The sequence below is a fragment of the Electrona antarctica genome, assembly GCF_951216825.1.
Source record: "Electrona antarctica genome assembly, chromosome: 10".
NCBI classification, from domain to species: Eukaryota; Metazoa; Chordata; class Actinopteri; order Myctophiformes; family Myctophidae; genus Electrona; species Electrona antarctica.
The window spans coordinates 33,400,962-33,423,863 of record NC_136791.1 but is presented as its reverse complement, the minus strand read 5'-3'; the positions used below and the strand labels follow the sequence as shown (position 1 = coordinate 33,423,863).

The following is a 22,902-nucleotide window of genomic DNA, read 5'->3' as shown; positions in this document are numbered from 1 at the left end:
GGTCGGGAAAAATAAATATATAGACCAGGTCCCCCTAGTGCGGGGAAATTCAGACCCAAATGACCCCCCCTCCGGCACCTATGGACCGCACCACCCATTAGGACATTTTAATATAGGATATATATATATAATACCATTTTATTAATTGTTACTCAAATAGGAGGGTCGGTTTGTACAGTATGTGTATTTGCCCGGAGCTATTATATTTTAATATTCTATTTTAATTTCATAATGAAAGTAAGTGGGGATCAGGCTGAAACCTTGCCCAGATTTTGGAGTCATACCGCATCACTATGCAGTGGCGGCCTTATATATGTTTCATTCGTTTCAATTGAAACGGGCCTCAAGCTTCCAGGGACCTCCTAAAAACAAGGGTTGTTATTATTATTTGTAGTAGTAGTAGTAGTAATATTGCTTTGCTATTTTTCTACTTGGCTGTGCAGTATGCTGTTCATGCTTTGAAGTCCGATAATACACACTGACAAAATAATAATAATAACTAGATAACTAGATTCGCATTTGAGCCATGCCATTCCCATGTGGATCTACATGACTTTCTGAAGTAACAGGAAAATGAAACTAATGATGAAAACTAGGAGTTTTCACAGAAAGAAACCCAGACTTTTGACGATTTTTGTACCGGTTCCCACTGGTTTCAACAGACTATTTAGCCCTATTTAAAAATGGCGCAGACCACGGCCTGAATGAAACGTCACACGTGATGCATGAGTAGGCAGAAGAATAGCCTGTTTGTAGATCTGTTGCCCTGTTCATAGACAGATAGATAGATTATATTCTCCACTGAGTTGACAGCTGCTGAATTGCTCTCACATGTTGTGCTTGGCTTAGCTCTCAAACAGTGTTGCCATGTCAGCTTATTATAAGTGACATATGGCTTTTTCTGTAAAGTTGCTTGTAAATATTGGTAGTTGTAGGCTGCTTTTTTTTCCTGGGCTTATTTCTAAAGTGTAGTTTCTTATTTTGGGCTTGTTTCCTAATGTTAACCGAGCAGACTCACGATATTTTGTGCCTGAGGACCCCCCCCCCAGATTTGTGTTAAACAGTTTAAGAAATGTTTTAAAAATTACCACTTTTTTGTTTAAAATCACGCTGTGAGCTTGTAAATCAGCAAATTTCAAATAGCCATAGCCTAGTAGATTATTTTGGGTGTACTTTCATATTACTAGTTGCTTATTTCTCTCACAAAATCTGGCAACACTGCTCTCAAACAGAACAAGCCCCCCAACAGGATCCGGTGACACTCATACAATGCACAGTGCCATTCAAGTGATTGATATAGAGGGAAAATGGTTGTGTTGCTGTCCTTTTTTTGAGTGGTGCAACCACTCCTGTAGACAGCTATGTGTGTCCCTGGGTCTGTCCCTGGGTCTGTCCGAGCACAAAAATAGCAAAATAGACACACACACAGGCCAGGGAGGAGGGCTTGTACAGTACAGTACAGTACAGTACAGTACAGTACAGTACAGTACAGTACAGTACAGTACAGTACAGTACAGTACAGTACAGTACAGCACCACTCACTTCAGACGGGTCTGATTTTTTTTTGCTTTTTCACTTGGTTGGAAAAGCTTTAGTATACCGTTGAGGCACTCCCTTGCCATTTTGTGCGACAAATTCAACATTACAATATTCCATGCATTTTAGTTAGATTGCACTCGATGCAAGTAGATATGTTGATATTGTTTATCTGTGTTCCGGCAGCAGATTGCATCAAAGTACAGTAGTTATTTCAGAGGAGATAAAATGTGGAGTGTTTTTCTATTCTTTTTGGCTGCAGGGTGAACGCTATTTGCAGTTGCTTTGCATTATTCAAATGGCCTCCTTTTTTTTCTAAAGGGAGAAGCAGGAGGGAGTCCGTTTTTCATTGCATGGAAAGCCGGTTACACTCACCCACCACCACTTGACAGCAGAAGACAGCTCATTATAAAACAACCAAAAACCCATGTTTGATGTTGCTACTTAGTGAGGGAGACACATCTACATCAAGCTATCTATCGTTGGACTCTCCTTTATAAGGAAATACTGTCTCCAACTGGTGGGGATTTTATATGCCTGTAGTACCAGATGAGGAGGGAGATGGATTTCTGCTGAATTTTCAGTACCATTTACAGCAGGGGTGCCCACACATTTATGACGTGAGATCTACTTTCAAAATGACCAGCTCAACAAGATCTACCCACTGAAAAAATAAGTGTACCATTGCTGAAAATAGTTTAAATATATAAATGTACCTGGGGGGGCTTTGGAATAGGGACGCCTATTAAAACGCCCAATGCATTCTCAATGACAATAGCACAAACTTTGGCATGCTACTAGTCCTACATACTTACACCTAGAAACCCCATTCAAACCTATTTAGGTTCATCTTACGGTGGACATGTTTGCCTGAAAAGAAATCTTTGAAATGTTTCATAGTTTTAGAAATATATAGTGCAAGGACACTTGGACACCAACTCTGGGAGAGCCCGGGTTCGAACTGGCAACCTTGCAGTTACCATCCAGCCACTCTACCCCTTGAGCCACCGCCGCCCTGTTTTGGTTTGGTTTTACTATAGTTTATGACAGAATGCAGAGAGAAAGCTAAATTCATTGACAAAGTACATTTGGAATTTGTCACCTATACTACACACCCTATCCAGGGGTGCCCACACTTTTTGACTGCACTTGGAATGGGAAATAGAGGGGGAGAAATGTTTTTTATTTTAATCGTTTTTTTTCTTCAATATATTTAAATGAAATACTCTTTAGGGGCATGTCATGTGATCTACCTGCACAGCCTTTGTGATCTACTGGTAGATCGCGATCTACCTTTTGGGCACCCCTGATTTACAGTATATGCAAAGGATATAAAAACGTTATTGTGTGTCTCCTTTAGATTAGATTAGTTACTTTGTTGACATTTTGAGCTGTGTATACGTGCGTGTGGACTGTGGAGTGCGCAAGAATGAGTACTAAAGAAACATCTACAAAAATAGTACATACTGTAGATATAGTTGTGGTCCATAGCCTTAGGAGTTCTCCTTAACTCTGTTACGTTTCAGCTGTTGCCCTGCACACCCCCAGTAGCGCAGCCTATAATAATCTATAATAAAAAATACACTTTCGATACCAAAACAAAGACAGTTTTAAGATGTTGAAAGCCTACTTTACTAATAGTAAGGGCATTTTATCAGGTATTTGACAAATCTGGGAACTAAATCGTTACCAAGAAATTTCTTCACCAATGTGTTTCTAAAGGTGTCTAATAACATGTACTAAAAGTTTGAAATTCAACTCCCGTGGGAAATTGAGTTATTAGCATAATATGCATAATATGCCCATAACATCCTATATAAGGCAAAAAAGTCCAAATTTCATCATTCTTTAAGTAGCATGTGACATATGAAACTAGGGTGATTGCATGATTCTGAATCCATTCCAAGCATTAGTTTTGCACAAAAAACACTCCTTGGGCTAAATTAGGCCATATCCACTTGACCAAATGTGCTGACCTCATCACGTTTGTGTGGCCGTTTTCCTCCCAAGGAGTGTTTTTTGTGCAAAACTAATGCTTGGAATGGATTCAGAATCATGCAAACACCCTAGTTTCATATGTCACATGTTACTTAAAGAATGATGAAATTTGGACTTTTTTGCCTTATATAAGATGTTATGGGCATATTATGCATATTATGCTAATAACTCAATTTCCCACGGGAGTTGAATTTCAAACTTTTAGTACATGTTATTAGACACCTTTAGAAACACATTGGTGAAGAAATTTCTTGGTAACGATTTAATTCCCAGATTTGCATAGATTTCTCTTACTATAAGGGAACACTGAGAGCCCCCCACCTCATGTCTAAAATACACCTTTTTGTCAATAGAAAAAAAAATCCATTGACCAAATCTGTAGGGGGCGCAGTGGAGTCACTAAAACATTTTTCATATTTCCTCTTTTCTGCCCAAAAAGTGTATTTTAGACATGAGGTGGGGCCGTGGGGGTCTCCGAGTGTTTGTTCCCACTAAGGAAAGTAGGCTTTAGTTTCAACATCTTAAAACCGTCTTTGTTTTGGTGAATAGCAAAGCTGTATTTTTTTTATATTTACTACTACAGACGAGAAGCTGCACTGCTGGGGCGGTGCGGGTAATTGCTGAAAAGTGGAGGATAACTCCTTTTTAAAGGACCAAAGCTAAATCTAGTATGTTGTATTCGTACCTCAGTCGGATCGACTCCTTAGTCCTTACACTTGATCTGACCCTATATTTCCAATATTTACTTTTATGCCTATGTTTACTTAACCCATTTAGACCTGAAAAAAAAGAAGTCTTCTAAATCATGACAGTTTTCTGAAAAACCAATGTTTCTATGTCAGTGGTTCTCAAACTATTTCATGTCAAGGAGCCCCAGAATTATATGTATTTGGCCGCCGACTCCCATCTCAAAATATGTTGTTCCAGGGACCTCTCCCCCAGAAGCAAAGATTTGAGTTAAAAACGTTAGCTGTGAAAGAATATATTCATTTTCACAATTTTTCTAAAATAGCAGACCTACAAGCTCGTAGCGCGGCACTCGGTGCCACGCTATGAGCTTGTAGATCTGCTATTTTTCAATAGCTAAAGTATTATAAAATACATAAAACACCAAAAGGGTTCCCGTCCAAAATGGGCTAAGCTTATATACACTCACTCTTATTTTATCTCTTCTAATGTGTGTGTGTCTGAGAGCAATGCAATACAAGTTCCTGAAAATTGGTTGGAGATACCCAGATTCTGTTTGTGATACCTGTGTACAGTACATGCTACATATACATCTGTATAAATACATATCCCGACTGGGGAGAGTGTTTGCAAGATGCTAGCTTGCAGCAGGCTGCTTGGCCTGTAGATAGACGCACAAAGACGCGCACACACACATACACACACACGCACACGCACACACACACAGATGTTTGGTAAATGGTATATTTAACCAAAGGGAGACTACAGTACAGTCCCTCTAAATGTCTGCATTTTGCCTCATAGACACATCTGTCCTCCAGATTTCTCTGCTCGTGTAATAGCCTGCTCCCAGCTATCCACTCCACTAGGACTAGGTAACAAGCACTTTAGCCATTAGTCCTTCAAATGGAAACATCTATGCTTTGCTCTCTTTCCGCAGAATTTGAAGTTCCTCAGATACAATATGAATGTTATTTTCAAATCATGCTTTAAGGGCATTCAATCAACCCCAAGAAAGAGAATATAAAAAGTTGGAATATATGCCAGGGGTGGAACATAACTTGAACAGAACTTGATATGCAAGATGGTCTGATTTTCCTTCCATGCTGCTTATACTAACCGCTGCTAACCTTGATTATTTTTAAACGACCGATGTAAACATGTACGATGGCATGTCAAAATGGTTGTTACTAGAGGTTCATATTATAAACATTTGTAGGATAACTATAGTTATACCGTTTCATTTGATTTCAAGTGTTTGACACTGCTTAATATACTGCCGGTAGGCCTGTTACAATTATTACATAATCGCCTAATCGCAATTATTTTAGATGATCGCAATTATGTTTGCATAATGGCCATGATTGTTTCCATGTTGAAAACCTTTTACGGTAAAAACAAAGTAGCAGATCGACAAGTTGTGATCTTGTAGATGCACTAGGCTATTTCCACTTAATATTTTCTTAAAAGTATAAAGAAATGTCATTTCTTTGTATATTTAGGTTATGTGTCATATCTGCCCTGTGCAACTTCAAAGCCTAAAAGCCAAACAGAAATGGAATTTTCATTATATGTTACGGTGTTCAACACCAAATACACAATGAAATTGTTAATCACACTTATTTGTGTGATAATTAATTGTTAAGGGAAACGTGACAGCCCTAACTGCCAGTTCATCAGCCACTACATTATAATAATTGTGTTGCTTATTAAGGTCTTGTTCAATGACTCACACTTGCTATTATAGATTCCTTTTCCAAGGCAATTTAGTGAAGAAGGTATTATAAATGCTCAGTAGGCATTCTTTGCATTTTAAGTAGAAAGTGTGACTGGAATCACATGAAATCAATAGAAGCCAATTAGTCTGACATTTGATATCAGAATGTAACTAGAAAAAGTGCCCTTCTGGGCACAGGTCTCCACCAGGAGGATATAGGAGTGTGTGTACAAAATGTTTAGGAGTAATATAAACATTTCTGTTTGTTTTTTGCAACAATTTTCTTCATTTTGTTGAGGAAATGCAAAGCCAGATCACTCATAGCGTCTCTGAGTATAGAATTCTGGATGAGCGCCACTCCTGAAAACTTTGGAATCTTAGCCAGTCAGTGTACAATCTGAGAAATCCAACAGACTCGTCTTGATCGCATGACTACAGAGATCATGTGTACCGATTTCTGTGAGAATTGGATGAAATCTGTGCGACTAATATAAACAATGTTGTGTTTTGAAGAAATCTGCCTCATGGTGGCGCTATAACTGGCAGATTGTAATGTAATTTCCGTGAAATTATACACGGTGTGTATTTGTGGCATTTTTGTTTGAAACGGACCAATCATATGAGATTTGGAAGCCAATCTTAGCCAATAAGGATGGAAGATGGGAAATGGTGCAGATCCGTGTTGATCACATGACTATGGAGATAGTGTATACTGAATTGTGTGATGTATGGATAAAATGTGTACGAGTAATCTACAGAAATGTATTTTGCCAAAATCTGCCTCATGGTGGCGCTATAACAGGCCGTTGTGGAATATTTGGGGCAGAGGTTCGTCGTTGGCATCCAGGGAGTGTGTGTGCACATATTGGCATGTATTGGGCCAACGGTGCCGGAGATTAGCTGGTAACGGACGGACGGAAGGACGGACGGACGGACACACACACGGACGGAGTGCAAAATATACTCTCTGCCCATGCCTTCGGCCTGGTGGAGACAAACATATCATCGGTGATGAAGATCACTTTCAAAGATCCAGAGCCACAGTCACACTTGATTAAGCTCCTGCCAGTTTGCCTTGAAATAATCTCCCATATCAGAGGGCTCCCACGAGCCCCAAGTGTTATTTGCATTTTTAGTGTATCTGGTTTTATGATGCTGCTTGACCATATCTCGTAACAGAGCCTCTTAAGCACACGCAGTACCACTTTAATAAGGCCATTACCTCTGTGTTACCTCGGTGTTGATTACTAGTTCAGATTATCATTAAAATTCCATACATCATTCTTATACCAATCTTTATTGATTCTATTATGATGTCTGTATGAATTGCGTTTTATTTCTCTTGGTCTCCTCCCTCGCAGCACGAGGTGATAGCGGTGTCGGAGAAGGTGATCGTGCGGTTGGGGGACCTGGTGAAGTGGACGGTACAGGACCTCTCAGCATGGACCCACGGGCTGCGGGCAGAGCCCCTCAAGCCCTCCGTGCTACGGGAGCTGAGGACCAAAGGCAGGAGAGAGGCCCTGCATCGGTACCGCGAGAGCACCCTCACCAGCGGGCTGAACTTCAGGGACATCCAGAAGGAGAGGACACAACTAGGTGAGGACCAATTACACTAGGCTATTATTTTCACCCTCCAAAAAAGCAACCACAAACAGAGAACACCTTTCTATCATGGATGGGTCGTTGTCGGGTTTTTGTTTTAAACCATATTTAGTATCATGTGTAGCCCATCAGCAATCCATAGCTCTGTCTCCCCTTTTTTGCTGTGGTTGACATATTTTTCAGGGATGTTCTACTTTATATACCGTATAAATTGACACTACAGAGCATTTACTGTTTTTGTATGGTTAAGAGATAGTATTCATATACTCGCGTCTACTCATGTGTTCTTCGTTTAAAAAGCAGTGTGTTGACTGGAGCAATTCATTAATTTGTGTTTGGGATTCTTCCGGTTATAATGAGCTGAGAATGACACCAATAAGACAAAAAGGCAGCCTGGAGTTAATGCTAGCTCATCTGACAACTCATGATACCACTACAGAATTTGACCACTTGTGCTTTCCGAGCACATGACTAGACCAAGAGGCTGCGCTAGACATCTCATAATTCAGCTGGCAATGACTTTGTTGCATTTAAATAATTGGCTCGTAACAAACAACGGGCCACTATAATCCAGTGTCTCCTCATATTCATCGATTCTGATCGTAATTGGGAGTGTATCTCGATGGGATTCAGCATCATTATAATGTGCATGTGAATGGCTCCCTTGGCAAGCGGCTGTATCCATCATGTGAATGGTTCCATTAGGTGTCAGTGAGGTGTTTGACTCTCATGTGGGGGTTTAGGGTTTCAGTGCTGCATTAACTATGAATCAGCTTCAACATAAAGCTGAATGCCTTTTGGGATGACTCGTAACCAATATAAGAAATAATGATATTTCAGCTGAAGAATGGGGAAAGAACATAATGTTCCCTTTGAAGCTGTTTTCCAATTATTATTCCTCCCTTTCAGATGGCTGTGATGTAACGTCTAATGCTGATTACAGTCAGTGGGCATAATGTAACTAAGCATCGCTAAAAATACGGCCACAGTTACAGGATATACATAAGTATGGCTCTTATAAGCCAAAACGATTTGGGTAAAAAAACAAAATGAAGATTCCCTGCAGGATGGAGCAGTTAATGAATGTTCTGAAATGGTCTGGTACTTGGATCTTCAAGGAAGAGGAGGTTCTGGATGCTATATTGCCCTTGAATACACCCTGGACACTGTTAGGATCTCATACACAAAGAGGACAAGGGAATCAATAATGTACGCTTTGTCGTTCCACTACTCCACAAATCAATAGAATTTGATTGTGCCTGTGCGCGTGTGTGTAGGGTCGCTTGCCTGAATAAATGTGTTTGTCAGCTCGCCTCTTAAGTGATGTCTGTTATGTTCCATATCGTAGCTATCTATACATAAATATGCTGTATAGTAGGGAGTTTATAGACTGATCTGTGGTCGGTGTAATGACCTCACGATGATGCCATTGCTCTGAGGCGTGTGTGTGGGTCTGTATGTGTGTGAGTGTATTGCTAACGAGCGGAGCTGCCGTTAATGACTCCATCAGGCTGTTTCTAAATGCACTTGTCACTCTGATGGGACACTCTGCAGAGAATGTGCCTGCTCAGCAGAATGAGCTGTGGTTCTGGCAGGGCACCAGATGCGTGCGTGCGTGCGTGCGTACGGCATGCACGCGCGCGCACACACATGCAGTGCCATGCACGCACAAACACACAGATGCACGCTATACACTTGACAGTCTGTGGCATGCATTCACTCTGTCATTTCTACGTTGTTCGCCAGCTCTTTGGCTTGTGGCAAGCGTTTGTAATCTACCAACAGGAAATAGATACTGCTAGACACAGAGACAGAGTTACAGAGAAAAGGATATAGTGCTAGAGAGACAGGAGAGGCAGAGAGATAACTCATTTATCAAGGGTATGCATGCTACTCTGAGTGAGGGTTTGCATAGAAATATGAAATATGGCACTGCACTGCTGACTGTTGAAATGAAATATTAATATTGTAGGAGCAGATATCCAAAGTGCCCTTCAAGTGTTCCTGGGCTCAATGTCCATAACTCTGTCTCAGCTATACGGACAAGTTTTTTTTAGCCTGACTTTTTCTGATTTATGGTGAAATTAATGTCTAATTTATGATGATACTGTTGCTTTGGTGGCTTGCATTTGTAAAGTGTAAACCCTGCCTGCAGTACCAGCTGAACCATCTATCCGCTGATTGTTATTCCCAGGCTAATGTGTAACTATGTCAGAGGAATTGGATTGTTCCCCATAACAGGATACTGCAGCAATCCCACAGGCTGCACAGAAAACCATTGTGAGCTAAAGAGCAATAAAGTGTGCCATTGTTATTGAGGGGAACTTAACGTTTTTTATTCCAAGTGCGTATCCTAACATTTCCTGGCACACTGCCAAAGTGAATAAAGTGCACTGTTTTGGATCAGTCTCAGACACTAAATAAAAAAAGAAGAAAAAAGGAAAATACATTTTTGTTGAATAGCAGGATCAGAGTGGCATTGTTCTTGATCTAAATTATGTGGGGCAACTTATTTTGGCATGGCGAAACAAGCCTGATTTTTGTGCTTAGGAAACGGCAAGGGCAGAAAGTAGAAACCAATGGCCCCTGTGAAACACAAAGTAATTAATTTCTGAAACAAGCGACCTTGTCTGTTATCCCGCTACATCGACCTGCACCGCTGTGATTCTTTTTTCTTCGTATACTGTAAGTGCAAGGTAGAGAGAAGATTGCTGTTATAATTCAAGTACCATCCTTGGAGAAGTAATGCTGTGTTTCAGAGACTGGCTGATTTGGCTGAGGCATTCTGTGTCACTGAGAATGATGCTGTCACACATATTATGGTCTGTACCGTAGTTTTTGGAGCCCATGCTGCAAAAATAAAAACCTGACGTCAGCAGAAATGCTGGCATCACTCCAAAAACCTGACTGCAATAAGTTGCATCAGATCTCGCATGTAGTCATAGTTTAGACATAATATACTTACTTCATTATAGATTCTGTATAGTTAATTTCAAATGTATAGTGCAATGTTAAAAAGCCAATGCAGGATATTCACTCGAATGTTTCTTTTTTTTCATTGAAGTGAGCATTAGCAGCTCTTTCTACAGTGTAGCCCACCAGGGATGGCTTGCCAGTGAAGTTTACATTCTGTCCCTCTATCTCTCCCTCGAGGACTGGCCTGATTCTCTTTCTTTTTTTCCCCATCTTTCACTGCCTTACAAAATTGGTTTCTGGTTGTATTCTACCAGGCTGGATATGGGAGAGCTGTATCTGCAGATATAGCATGGTGGATTGTACCGGCAGAATCGGAGAGAGCTTTGAGGACAAAAGAAAACAAAGGGAAGGTGCTCCTCTCACAGAAATAGCTCAATAGGCTTACGCGCTTGTCTTCCTTCAATCTAAGGCCTCAGTCAGCGAGCCGGTGATCGCATTCTGTCTTGAGATGATGTGGAAGATTATGCCAGGTCATAGCCTACGACTCCTGCCTTCAAAGAACAGCACTGCTGCTGTGCCTGCCTGACTCCCGTTCTCACCTATCATCTGAAAATGCTTCACTTCCCAGCAATTCTCATTATTGATGGGGTTCTGTAGTCGTAAAATAAAAACCAAACTATGTCCAGTAATAGAGCAAATAACCACTACAGTCAGCTACTGTAAACAGATATGGATTATATTGTTTATGATGCAACATGCACACACAAGCATTCAGAGTTACCTGATATTGCCCTATTTTGTACTGTAAGTGAACATCAGAGCTGCAATTACATTGATTTGACCTGATGATGCAGTAAGACTCTTTGTAGTTACAGTTTCAGCACTGTCACAGGATTCTTTCTTTCCAGTTGGATATCGGAGCACTGTGTTTCCTCCTTATACAAAATCTGTGACAACACAGCCACATACATATACGACGAAGATATCCAGACAGTTTTTCAGTTTAGAACGTTTCATTTCGATGTACTATAGCGGAGAGATTCTGTCACCCTTTCCAAGGGCTCATCCAGAATGTTTATACGGACGGATACAGGCCGGTGATAAGGAAAAAGACAGATGTCATCGTCTCATCGCTGATTTGTCTCAGTGACAATACGGAAAGATATTTGAGACTTGCAGTCGACTCACTATCGCGTGCCACAAAAATGCTTTATGTTTCAACTGCAACACGGCCGGGCAGTAAGGTGCGCTTTCTCTGATGAGATAAAGAGAACACAGCAGGGCGACAGAAGAATAACTCTTGTGACCCTGAAAGAGAGAGAATGCTATTACAGTTGTAGCTCTTTTTTCTGTGTACAATGCGCACACCGTACTGTACTCCCTAGTCAAGAACGTGGCAGATTCTATCGTTTGTACTTGATATGCTTTCCGCCCCTCAGACATATTTGCCTCCCCCTCTGTGATTTCCACAGAACTAATTCTAGAAACTGTCCAAAATCCCTTTGAAGAAATTTAATGGAGTGTTTGTATTGATTATGTGCCTCTGTGCCTCTCTGCTCTCCCGCTCTCCCAGTCTCTGGTGGTGGGGGGGTACTACTACAGCAATGTCTTCTTCATAGTGCTCAGACCTGTACGAGAGAGAATCACAAGCTGTTTTTTCCCCCTCTACTGATCTGTTCATATCATTAATTCCCTTCTGACTGAGGTCTGGCCGGAAGCCAGAGAATTCTAAATCTGTAAGCAGTAAATTGTGTGGCAGGGTGGAAAAATCTATTAGATGTTTGAGCATGCCTCGAATTTGAATGTGTGTCGAGAGAGAGAGAGAGAGAGAGAGATAGATAGAGAGAGAGAGAGAGAGAGAGAGAGACTGTCCTTCTTAACATTGTAATCAAATGCCACTATCCTGAATTGCTACTGTATATTCATTATTAATTTGTGGTATTTTATTTCCTGAATGTCAATTTATGTGTTTTGGGGCTTGGCGTGGGAGGGGTTGATCGCTGGTGGGGCGTGCTGGGTTGATGTTTGGTGGGAGACTGGTGGACAGTTAAACAATGAGAGTGGCCTCAGAGGAAATGAAGAGCTCTATCTCTCCATTAGCCAGGTCTGAAACAACAGCTCTGTCTCTCTTTTCTCCATTAGTCAGGTCTAGAAAAACAGAGTAACTATTGATGTGACCTCTGCTTAAGTAGTGAGAGAGAGATACAGAGGGTGGGGAGGGTGGGGGGGTAGAGAGAGCAGGGAAGAGAGATGTGTTCTTTCATAATAGCTTATCTGTCTCTTGCAAACATTTCCTAATCTATTATTATTCAATCGTTTTCTTATGAAAGGCACTGAAATATGCAATGCACATCACAAGATCATAAGATCTTATCTGACAGAAATTGAGAGAAATGCAGAGGACTAGGAACAGCCAGCATGCCTTTAATTAAATGGATTGCCTGCCAGTTCCACTTATTCCATGACTCATACTTAAATATTACCCCACCACCAGCCTTTGCATAGAGATTTATATTCATCTCCGTCAAAGTGATGAGGTTGTAAGTGGTGAATTTGTAAAGCCTGTAAGTTTGATGCTCATTTTTATGTTTTACAGCACCATAGACGTTTCAATGTCAAAAAGTAGTTTTAGTACTTGTCACCTGGGCCTGCATCTGATATGTCTGAAGTGGTAGCACATTGTTAAACTCCTGATTTATGCTAAGGCGTGACATATCGCTAAACAAACAAGTTATTTTCAACGAAAAGTTATTTTCAACTATAAAAAATAAAATAAAATAAAAAAACAAAACTGTTGAAAATATATAATTCTTGTCGAGCAACAAGTCACGTGACATTTTGTTGCTTTAGACACATAGTTCTGCAGAATCCCATTCTGCTCTCGGATATCTAGACACTACAGACAATTACCTCCTGTATCTGAGAAGATGAAATAGACAGTGAAAGCCCCAAAATTGTATTGCTGGCACACAAAAGGGAAAGAAGGAATGTCACTAAATGAAAAATATTTCTGTCATTTCTAGCCTTGGAAGAGAGCTACATTAGGAAGTGCAAAGTGCTGTTCACAACAATGGTTGTTGCACATAAATGATCCTATCCTTTGTGTTTCCTTGAATTAATTGTACATAGTGGTCCCACATGACTTAACAAATGTTGTCTCCGCATTATTTGCTTACTTCCACTACAACCCATTACAACAAAAGCAATTACAGTACAAAGTACTGTAGGAAGTAGATTCAATAACTACGATCTAGTTCAGTACGTCTTTCCTTTATCTAATTTTCCCAGTGTAGTAATAACTAATGAGTAAATAGGAGCACATAAACCTTTACATCATGTACTAGACCAAATTATAATGTAGCGTGATGGTACAGTGTGGTGATAAACACGCTCAGTCCAGCCTGTACCAGTGTAAAGCCAGCACTCGTGCTCATCCTGGTTGCGCTGATCTTGATTCTCGACATCCATTTAACATCCATCATAATGTATAAGACACAACTGATCCCAGAGTGCCCCTTACACAGATTGTTGCTCATACGCAGTTATGCACTATGGAAGATAGACTTGTAGCTTTATAGAAATAACACAGTGTTCATTTCTCTGCACGGAGGTAATGTATTTTCCCCCACAGAGAAAGGCAATTGCAATGCAGCTGTGATAGATTGTGTGTGTGCGTGTGTGTGTGTGTGTGTGTCGCGCATTATGCACACACGTAGACTGGTATGAATGCATAATAAACGCATGATACCTTTTATTCAAAATAATAACATATGAGCTAATGTGTGTTCTGTAAAATCTCTCACTTCAGAGTTTGCAGTGTGGCATTGGCCGCTTTGATTTATTGAGCGCCAGGCCGGGTCGAGGGAAACCTAAGGCTGAAAACAATAGATCATAGATGCCTTTCTGCCCTGTGTTCCCAACCTGTCAGTACATTTCCTTGTTATGTGCTGGACTGAGCAACACTTGCCAGAATGAACTGCATTCACCCTGTCCTGTTGTTTCCCGAAGTCACCCTCTGGTGAACGCTGCCACTTCATTCACCCTGTCCTGTTCACCCTCTGGTGAATGCTGCCACTTCATTCACCCTGTCCTGTTCACCCTCTGGTGAATGCTGCCACTTCATTCACCCTGTCCTGTTCACCCTCTGGTGAATGCTGCCACTTCATTCACCCTGTCCTGTTCACCCTCTGGTGAATGCTGCCACTTCATTCACCGTGTCCTGTTCACCCTCTGGTGAACGCTGCCACTTCATTCACCCTGTCCTGTTCACCCTCTGGTGAACGCTGCCACTTCATTCACCCTGTCCTGTTCACCCTCTGGTGAATGCTGCCACTTCATTCACCCTGTCCTGTTGTCACCCTCTGGTGAATGCTGCCACTTCATTCACCCTGTCCTGTTCACCCTCTGGTGAATGCTGCCACTTCATTCACCCTGTCCTGTTGTCACCCTCTGGTGAATGCTGCCACTTCATTCACCCTGTCCTGTTCACCCTCTGGTGAACGCTGCCACTTCATTCACCCTGTCCTGTTCACCCTCTGGTGAACGCTGCCACTTCATTCACCCTGTCCTGTTCACCCTCTGGTGAACGCTGCCACTTCATTCACCCTGTCCTGTTCACCCTCTGGTGAATGCTGCCACTTCATTCACCCTGTCCTGTTCACCCTCTGGTGAATGCTGCCACTTCATTCAACGTGTCCAAGGACAATGTTAATCATTTGAAATTTATAACCGTACGGTAATTTCCGTCTCCCGGTGCAGAATGCATTGTTTGGACTCTAGCTGGTGGGATGGACAAAAAAAAACATGTTCTAATGTGCACTAGTGTGGAATGTAGCTACTGTAGATTTACTGTGCATAGGTGTACATATTCCATACAGACTGCTGGTTCTTCATTCTGTACTGCTACATCTCATGCCTTCACCACAGTGATTCTGTCAGCAAAATCAGCCAGAGAACAGTTTGCACCTTTTTGATACATACCGTTTTTGTTGTGACCATTCGAATTTCTATTCACAGCCAATTTCACAGCCATGAGACAATTCATAAATGTAGCATGTTTTCACTATACTTTATGTCCATGACATCACAGTCAGGAGGATTGTAAACAGATGGTGCTGGTTTTTAATGACATATTGCTATCGTAACCATAAGCCATAGACTATAAGCGTCTATTCTTAGCCTCTTAGGGTGGGGCGTGGGGGTGAGGTGTTCATCACACGGGGATAATGTCACTCCATTCTTCCGCATACTCTGTCATGTCCCACGGCCAAACAAATCCCATGTAAATTGTGTATTGTGCTGGATGTAATTATTGAAAAGGGTTCCAGTTGGCTTAACTCTACGGGCTGTTTATTTAAAACCTCCCCTCCCCTGTACAGATCTGCACCGATAGTGAGGGAGACAGGGAGAGAGAGAATAGAGTGAGATTCTTATATAATGACTGACTGTGATGAATTCACAATAGAGTCACTCTGAATGACAAGTCGGGGGAACTTGTCATTCTCTTATACATTTTGTCCCTTTTTTGTGTGGCAGTATGTCTATTCCAAATGGCATGTAGTATTCTTTTCCTCTTTTTTGCACCCCCCCCCCCCCCCCCCCAATACTCCTGCTTCCTGCTCTTTTATTTTATTTTTCTCGTTCCATTCTTTTACTGATAACATATTAAATCATGTTTCCTTTTCACCCAGCTCATGCCCTGAGAAATCACCCCAGGGGTTGATAATGGGGCCCGTCTTTGAGGAAACACACACAGCAACTTTGATCTGGAATGACATGTAATTCCTTGCCTGACCCAATTCCCAATCTTCTGATAAGATGTTTTTCCTCCCCTATTTCTCTTTTTGCCTTCCTCTCTCTCTCTCTCTCTCTCTCTCTCTCTCTCTCTCTCTCTCTAACCTTCCCATGGTATTTGCTCAAATCGGAACTCGCCCGTCCCATTAAAGATACATTTAAAGCCAACATGTCATCCATTTCATTCTCCAAGAGGAAGTTATGTTGGAAGAAAATTATGTTTACTAGGGTGAGCTGAGAACCTCTCTGTCTTCGAATCTCTGCCAGAATCTCTGCCAGAATATCTGCGATCCACTATCGCAGCTCAATTAAGTTTGTGTCGGACCGTCGGACGGTAACGTACAGTATTTGTTACAAATAGTGGCTGTCATAGCATGTCGAGTGGCATTACTTTTCTGTGAAAGCGTCAGTGCTCAGTGGCGAAGTGAGTGAGATAATTGCTTGTATACGTAGATATACTGTAGAATAAACCAGTCTGGAATTCTGCTACCAAGGCCATGATACTTGATTTGATTTGCTGGCGGTGGTGTTTGCACATTTGTGAATTTGCTCTCCAAATTGGCTGCTGGTTGGAAGTGGACTGACCCTCAAACCCAGTGGTAGTCAGTCATTAGTCAGGCTGCGTTTAGGGACCAGACAGTGAGCAGTGTTTTTAGGAGCAGATTCATCACAACACAAGTACAGAACAGCATGTTGACTGGCAGCCCTCCTGCCCCCTCACTAGGCAGTGTTACTTTAGCTACAGTTATGCCTGTGTCAATAATGGTGGCTGTTGGCCTATTGCCCTGGCAGTACTGTAATCATGGCTTCACTTCTCCCTCTCTGTGAATCTCTGTGATTGTGGTGATTCCGACAGGCCGAGGCTATAATTTCATCTCGGGCATGAAAGCAGGCCCTCCGGAGCATTCCGCTAGCTCATTTGTAACGAGGGCCGTCGTTGTTTTGTCTGTTGTTGGTTTTTTTCTTCTCCAAAATAACCAATACGGGTTATTCAATGAGGAGCGCCCCTGAATAATTCTGTCATGTATTACAGAACCTATTAAATGCAAACTTTTCAATCTGGCAATCAATAAGGGAGGCAGCTTACTTTGGCCCTTTGCCAGACGCATTAGGGCTACTAGCGATGGTTGCTAGGGAGCCGAGCCTGCTCAGGGGAAAGAATGTTTAATGTAATAGAATCACATAAATCAACTGAAGGAAAGTGCTTGTGTTCTCTTCTCTTCTCTTCTCTTCTCTTCTCTTCTCTTCTCTTCTCTTCTCTTCTCTTCTCATTTCATATGTGAAACCATTTGATATGGGAGTGTATTTTTGAAAATGTGGTATTGCCATTTTTTCCCTCTGTGAACCGCAAGAACATCTGGGATGGAATTAAGCAGGGTGTAGTTGAATTGAATAGTGCGCGTGCGACGTGCGTGCGTTAGTGTGTGTGTGTGTGCTGCCTGTGTTCTTGTATGCATAGCTGTGTCCTCAATCCTTGCGCTGCACACTTGAATAAATTGAGGTGAAAATTATATAAACATTTCTTTTTTTCTTCTTTTGTCACAGCCCGCTGCCCCACCCCGCAGGAAGGAACGAGGCACTTTAGTGCTTTACCATAATTAAGAACAGGAGCCAACATGCATGAAGGGCTCTCTCTCTCTGTCGCTCTCTGCCCTCTGTACAATTTCAATAGAACATTTCCTCTGGGTGTTGGTGCCCTTTTGTGAGAATATGATTCCCTTTGAAGAGTTAGCACACAGACATGAATGTAAAAGCCTAATATCTCTTTAGAGGAATTTGGCCGTGCACGTGCACGCGCACGCGGTTTGCATTACGGGCAGAGGCACGGAGAGTCAGCGCCAGTGAGTGATGCGGTGTTGATGACTGAGGGCCATTGAGTCATTTGCAGACACAGTATGTGTCATTATGCGGCTGCATCTGATGAATGTGGATGCGATGAATATAGCTCAGATTATTACTCCCTTTGAGCCAAACAAGCTCTGTTAGTGCTGTTGTCATATTTCAATGGAGCGGTTTTCTAATGTGCCACTTCATGAACGATTACTGGGAAGAATTTCTGATTATAATTTAATTTTACTTTGTGGCAAAACAGCCGTGAGCAATTAGCGAACTGTTACTACGCCTTTTGCTTTCGTCTGCTTGCAGCCGTTCACAGATTAAATACACAGCATTATGTGAATCAGGCAAATGAAATGAATCCACATCGTTATGCCCTTTCGTTTTCCCTCCACAGAAAACACAAGGTGGCCGTCTGTGAAAATGGGATTCCATTTTCAGCCACTTCCCCGCGTCATTTCCATTTGGTGTCATTGACAGATGTTGTTCCATTTATATGTGGTCAGGTTTCAATAACATGAAACCAATAGCTGCATCGAGCAGCCTGCCACCGCCACTTATATAGCCCTCGCTCAGTGTCACGTCCCCTCGCAGGTGTGTGTGTGTGTGTGTGTGTGTGTGCGTGTGTGCGGCGAGAGGGAGTTAGAGGTAGAGAAAAGCGGATGAATCAGAGATGTGTTATATATTATGAGTGGCTAAATGGGAACAGGGCAACCTCTCAGATCAATACAGAGCAGAGAGCCTGGAGGATGGAGGGAGAATATCAAACAAGAGCTTTCCTCTCTCTCTCTCTCTCTCTCTCTCTCTCTCTCTCTCTCTCTCTCTCTCTCTCTCTCTCTCACCCTTTGTTTATCTCACCCACTTGTCCCTGTCCTTCTCTTTTTTTAACCCCCCTTTTCTCCCGTTATTGTCATGCCTTTCTGTCTGTCTGTCTGTCTGTCTGTCTGCCTTAGTCTGCCAGTTTTCAAGACTTTGGGCTTTGTTTTGAGGTAACTACTTTTAGCGTAGTTAAAAATAATAATGAACTCAAATATAAATGTGACAATATTGGCACTGCTTTACAATTTTCTCACTTAAAAACACAAAAACAGGCGGGGAGGAGATCCAGTAAATTCCTTTGCCCGTCCAGATAATGTGGAAATGTTGACAACAGCACATTTTGAGCCAAGTGAGTGATTTAAGGACTGCAAAGCGGGTGACGGATAGCATTGGAATAATGGTTTTCAGCCTGTTCCCGAAATCCGAATGTCTGTGAAACTGAGCTGCTGGCGACGTCCACACACTCACTGGCTCGAGATCTTGTCAAGAGTTTGTGGCCACTTTGAATATTTTCAAGCTCAGCTGAATGTAATGACACGGTTTACGCGAGTCAGATAGTGTGGGCTGTGTTTTGTTTTGCTAGTAGCTATAGTCGGCTGCCACTCTCGCAGCAGACCTCATATTACAAGTGGATTTATTTTCAGCTTAGTGAAACTGTTAAGAGAAATTCTCAAATAAAACTAGGCTCTCAGAAATCCAGCAGTAAATCACCCCAACACCTACACCACTCCCCCCCCCAACCCTCCCCTCAATTCTTTTCTCCTGGAGTTGCCTTGTTAGAAATTCAGCACACTATCGATGATGTTTCATCTGACATTGCGGCGGTTATTCATCTAGCTCTAGTTACAGCCCAGCAGCTGCTACAACTGTAGCTAATGAGTTTCGTGTCGCATGCGGCATTTCTGAGATTTCCTTTATGAGTTGTGTAATGTATTATATGTGTAAGGTGTGGGATTACAGCAGACATTATCCCCTCAATGTAATTGGACAGAATCCCCTTTCATTTCACCTGGTGTAAGGGTTCACCCTATAACCCAAACCCCTCACGTCTCCTTTACTCCCACTACACAAGCTATATAATCTCTTTGGCTTCTACCCTTTTCCCTCTTGAGGAACTATTTAGCTGTGGTTTTTGAGGAATATATGATTTGGGCATATATACAGCATTGAATTAAATTTAGAACTCAATGTTTATTTTAAACAAAAGGCATCTGTGCCACCACCACACTGTATAATGTAGCCAGCCATATGCCCTACTCAACTGTGTTTAAAAGAAAGCGTTAGACCAGGGGTGGGCAACCTCTCCTGGCACATGACCACTTGGCCGTTTTCCAAGGCTAGTGTGATCACTCAGTGCCAGACAGCAACAACAAGGAGTGCTTTAGCTTCTTATTATAGGCTGCTAATGAGAATAACACCAGCATCAAGTCAATATTCAATAATAGTCCCTAACATAGAATGAGTCAATAATTTAAAACAAATAATAAAGAAAATAATTCTGACTACCAAGGTTTTATGCGCCCGTCAAACAATTATTATTAATGCATAATAATGGTCAATTGATTGCCTCAATAGCCCAATCTGATCATCTGGTTGATCAAAAAGAGGTGATTGCCTTTTTCTATTCCTTCTTTTTGAGTGGTGCAACCACTCCTATAGACACCCTGGCCGCGTTCCTGTGGGTCTGGAATTTAGGGAAATTTGATTAGGAAATGCTTTACACCACTGCCTGGTAGGTATTATACTACTATTGAATGGGAGCCAGCCAACAAGCGCTAATATAAGTGCTTGATCAGTACTACATTGTTCATTGCTATTCCCAGTTGTAAGAATATTGATTAAAGGGGAGCTGGAGGAAGGAATAATATTGGTCCTCTTGAGTGAAGGAGCTTTGCATGTTTTTATCTTTAAGTCAGTCCTTGCCAAGTGCAACACCGTGAACATTTGCATCTGTGCTGCCGTGTCCCTTGGGTTGTGTTTCATAACATAACACAAATCTACACTGCAATTATGTGTACACTCTCAGTTAAATTAATACTCGGATTGTACTGTGTAACAAAATGTGCCATTCAAGCTTCATTGTCACTGCTGTATTATTTCAAACAAATATTGATCAAAACAATATTTGTAGTCATAAATCTGGAACCAGATCACACACAACGGTGCTTAATAATGACATGCGATAGTCTTTTATTATTCATATTATTCTGGTGGACTATAATTGCTCACTGACTCCAACACCGACCCAGTGGCTTAAAACGTCTGCACTGGTGGTGAGTGTTATTAGATGAGCAGAGTGCATTACGGTGTGATATTCTTATGTGTTACACTATATTGAGTAGCATTGATTGAGTGGTTATACCATCAGCTGGCCTGTAGAGCATTTATGACCCTGACACTATTGCAGTTTATGAGGTCAGGACTCGCTTTACGACATCACCTTCTGAAAATAATATGCTGCAAGCAAGGCAGCTGTGTGATCCAGACATGTCTGTAGTGCCCCTAGAGGAGGGGGGGAGGGAGGGGGAGAGAGAGAGAGAGAAACAAAGTAGACAGAAAGCTAGATTGATAGAGAGTTCAGGAGAAAGAGAGGGGAAATAAAAATGCATAATAATGTTAACATTCTCTCTGTGTGTCTTCCAGCACTCCATTGATAACAGCCAGGGCCCCAACCAATTACAATGTTTGCGTAAAGAGAAGGACATCCTTTATTTGTAAAGGTCGGCTTTTATGAACAAAAGGAATTGAAAGTGTACACACTCTGTGTACATTATACGCGCGCACACACACACACACACACACACACACAGACACACAGACACACATAGTACAAAGACATTGCATATACAGTAAGTAGATACAGGCACAAAGCAAACTGTATATTAAGACGGGTAACTTTACAGTACATGTGTGTGTATACCGGTATGCATTTAGGATGCCTGCCAAATGCAAGTGCCAACACCGGCACATATATGACTCTACTATGAAGACACACACAGACTGTACACAGTACTCAAGGTTTTATTTGTTCTACTCATAAAGGTGTGTGAATTGGTGAATGTGAAATACGTTGTGAAGCGATTTGGAGAAAAGCGATACAACTGCAGTACATTTACCATTTAGCTAAGTGCAACTGTGTGAGGTCCGCAAAATACTTTGTGCAACAATATTAAGGGCAGGCCTGTGTGTATCCCTTGCCTCTCTTACCAAATGGAATCTAATGAAGCGAAATGTTGTTGTTGGTGGTTGGGAGAAGACATTGAGCGCTTACTATAAAGTCCCTGACATTTGGAAGCAAAACCTCCTCTACCTCTAAGCTGTAATGTAATTGCATACAACTGCCGCAATATCAAATGAAACGGTACTGAAGGAAGGGTTGTGTGTACGCACATGCGTGTATTTTCTATACATTGAAGCACATTGGCTGAATGGTTTTAATCTTTCTCTTTTGAAGTGGAGTCATTGGAGTCTTTCTGCTCGCTTATTTCACTAATGATGCCTGGTCCTTAGGATAGAAGTGACACCAAAAGGTAGAAATAACTTCAAATAGATTTGTTTTTCCAGCAAAGATGCCTTGGATGCTATATCTAAGCAATAGCAATGCAATGGTAGAATAAAGCGTCAGATAGCCGACTGAGGCTCGGTGTGAAGTAGAGTTGTAGACTATGCAATAAATTATCTTTCTTTCTTTTAAACCACAAGACTGTTCCTCATAATCAAAACATATCGAATGCCTTTGAAGCCTTTAGTTAAAAAAACAATACTGTAAATTATACTGTACTTTGACTTCAGCTTGTGTCTGTGTGCGGCTGTGCGCACTGTATATATTCCTTTGCAGCTCAATTGTTACAGTTAGATTTCATATATCACATCACTGTGCTATACTATAGACGGATAATTATTACTGTAGTTAAGCTATTGATATAGATGTACATTCCCTAATATTGCAGAATTCCATATGTTTTATGGCTGCTCCACTCTCATAAATGATTTGATAA

General features: G+C 41.6%; 1 protein-coding gene across 3 annotated transcripts in view; it reads left to right on the top strand.

Annotated features, from left to right (window-relative positions):
• The window catches only part of LOC306931616 (AT-rich interactive domain-containing protein 5B-like), a 92,511-nt gene that overhangs the window by 9,346 nt on the left and 60,263 nt on the right, over nt 1-22,902 (top strand). For all 3 annotated transcript variants that reach the window (XM_079513071.1, XM_079513072.1, XM_079513073.1), the window contains one exon: nt 7,300-7,534. In XM_079513071.1, coding sequence (XP_079369197.1) covers nt 7,300-7,534 — 235 coding nt within the window. The remainder of the gene's footprint in view (nt 1-7,299; nt 7,535-22,902) is intronic.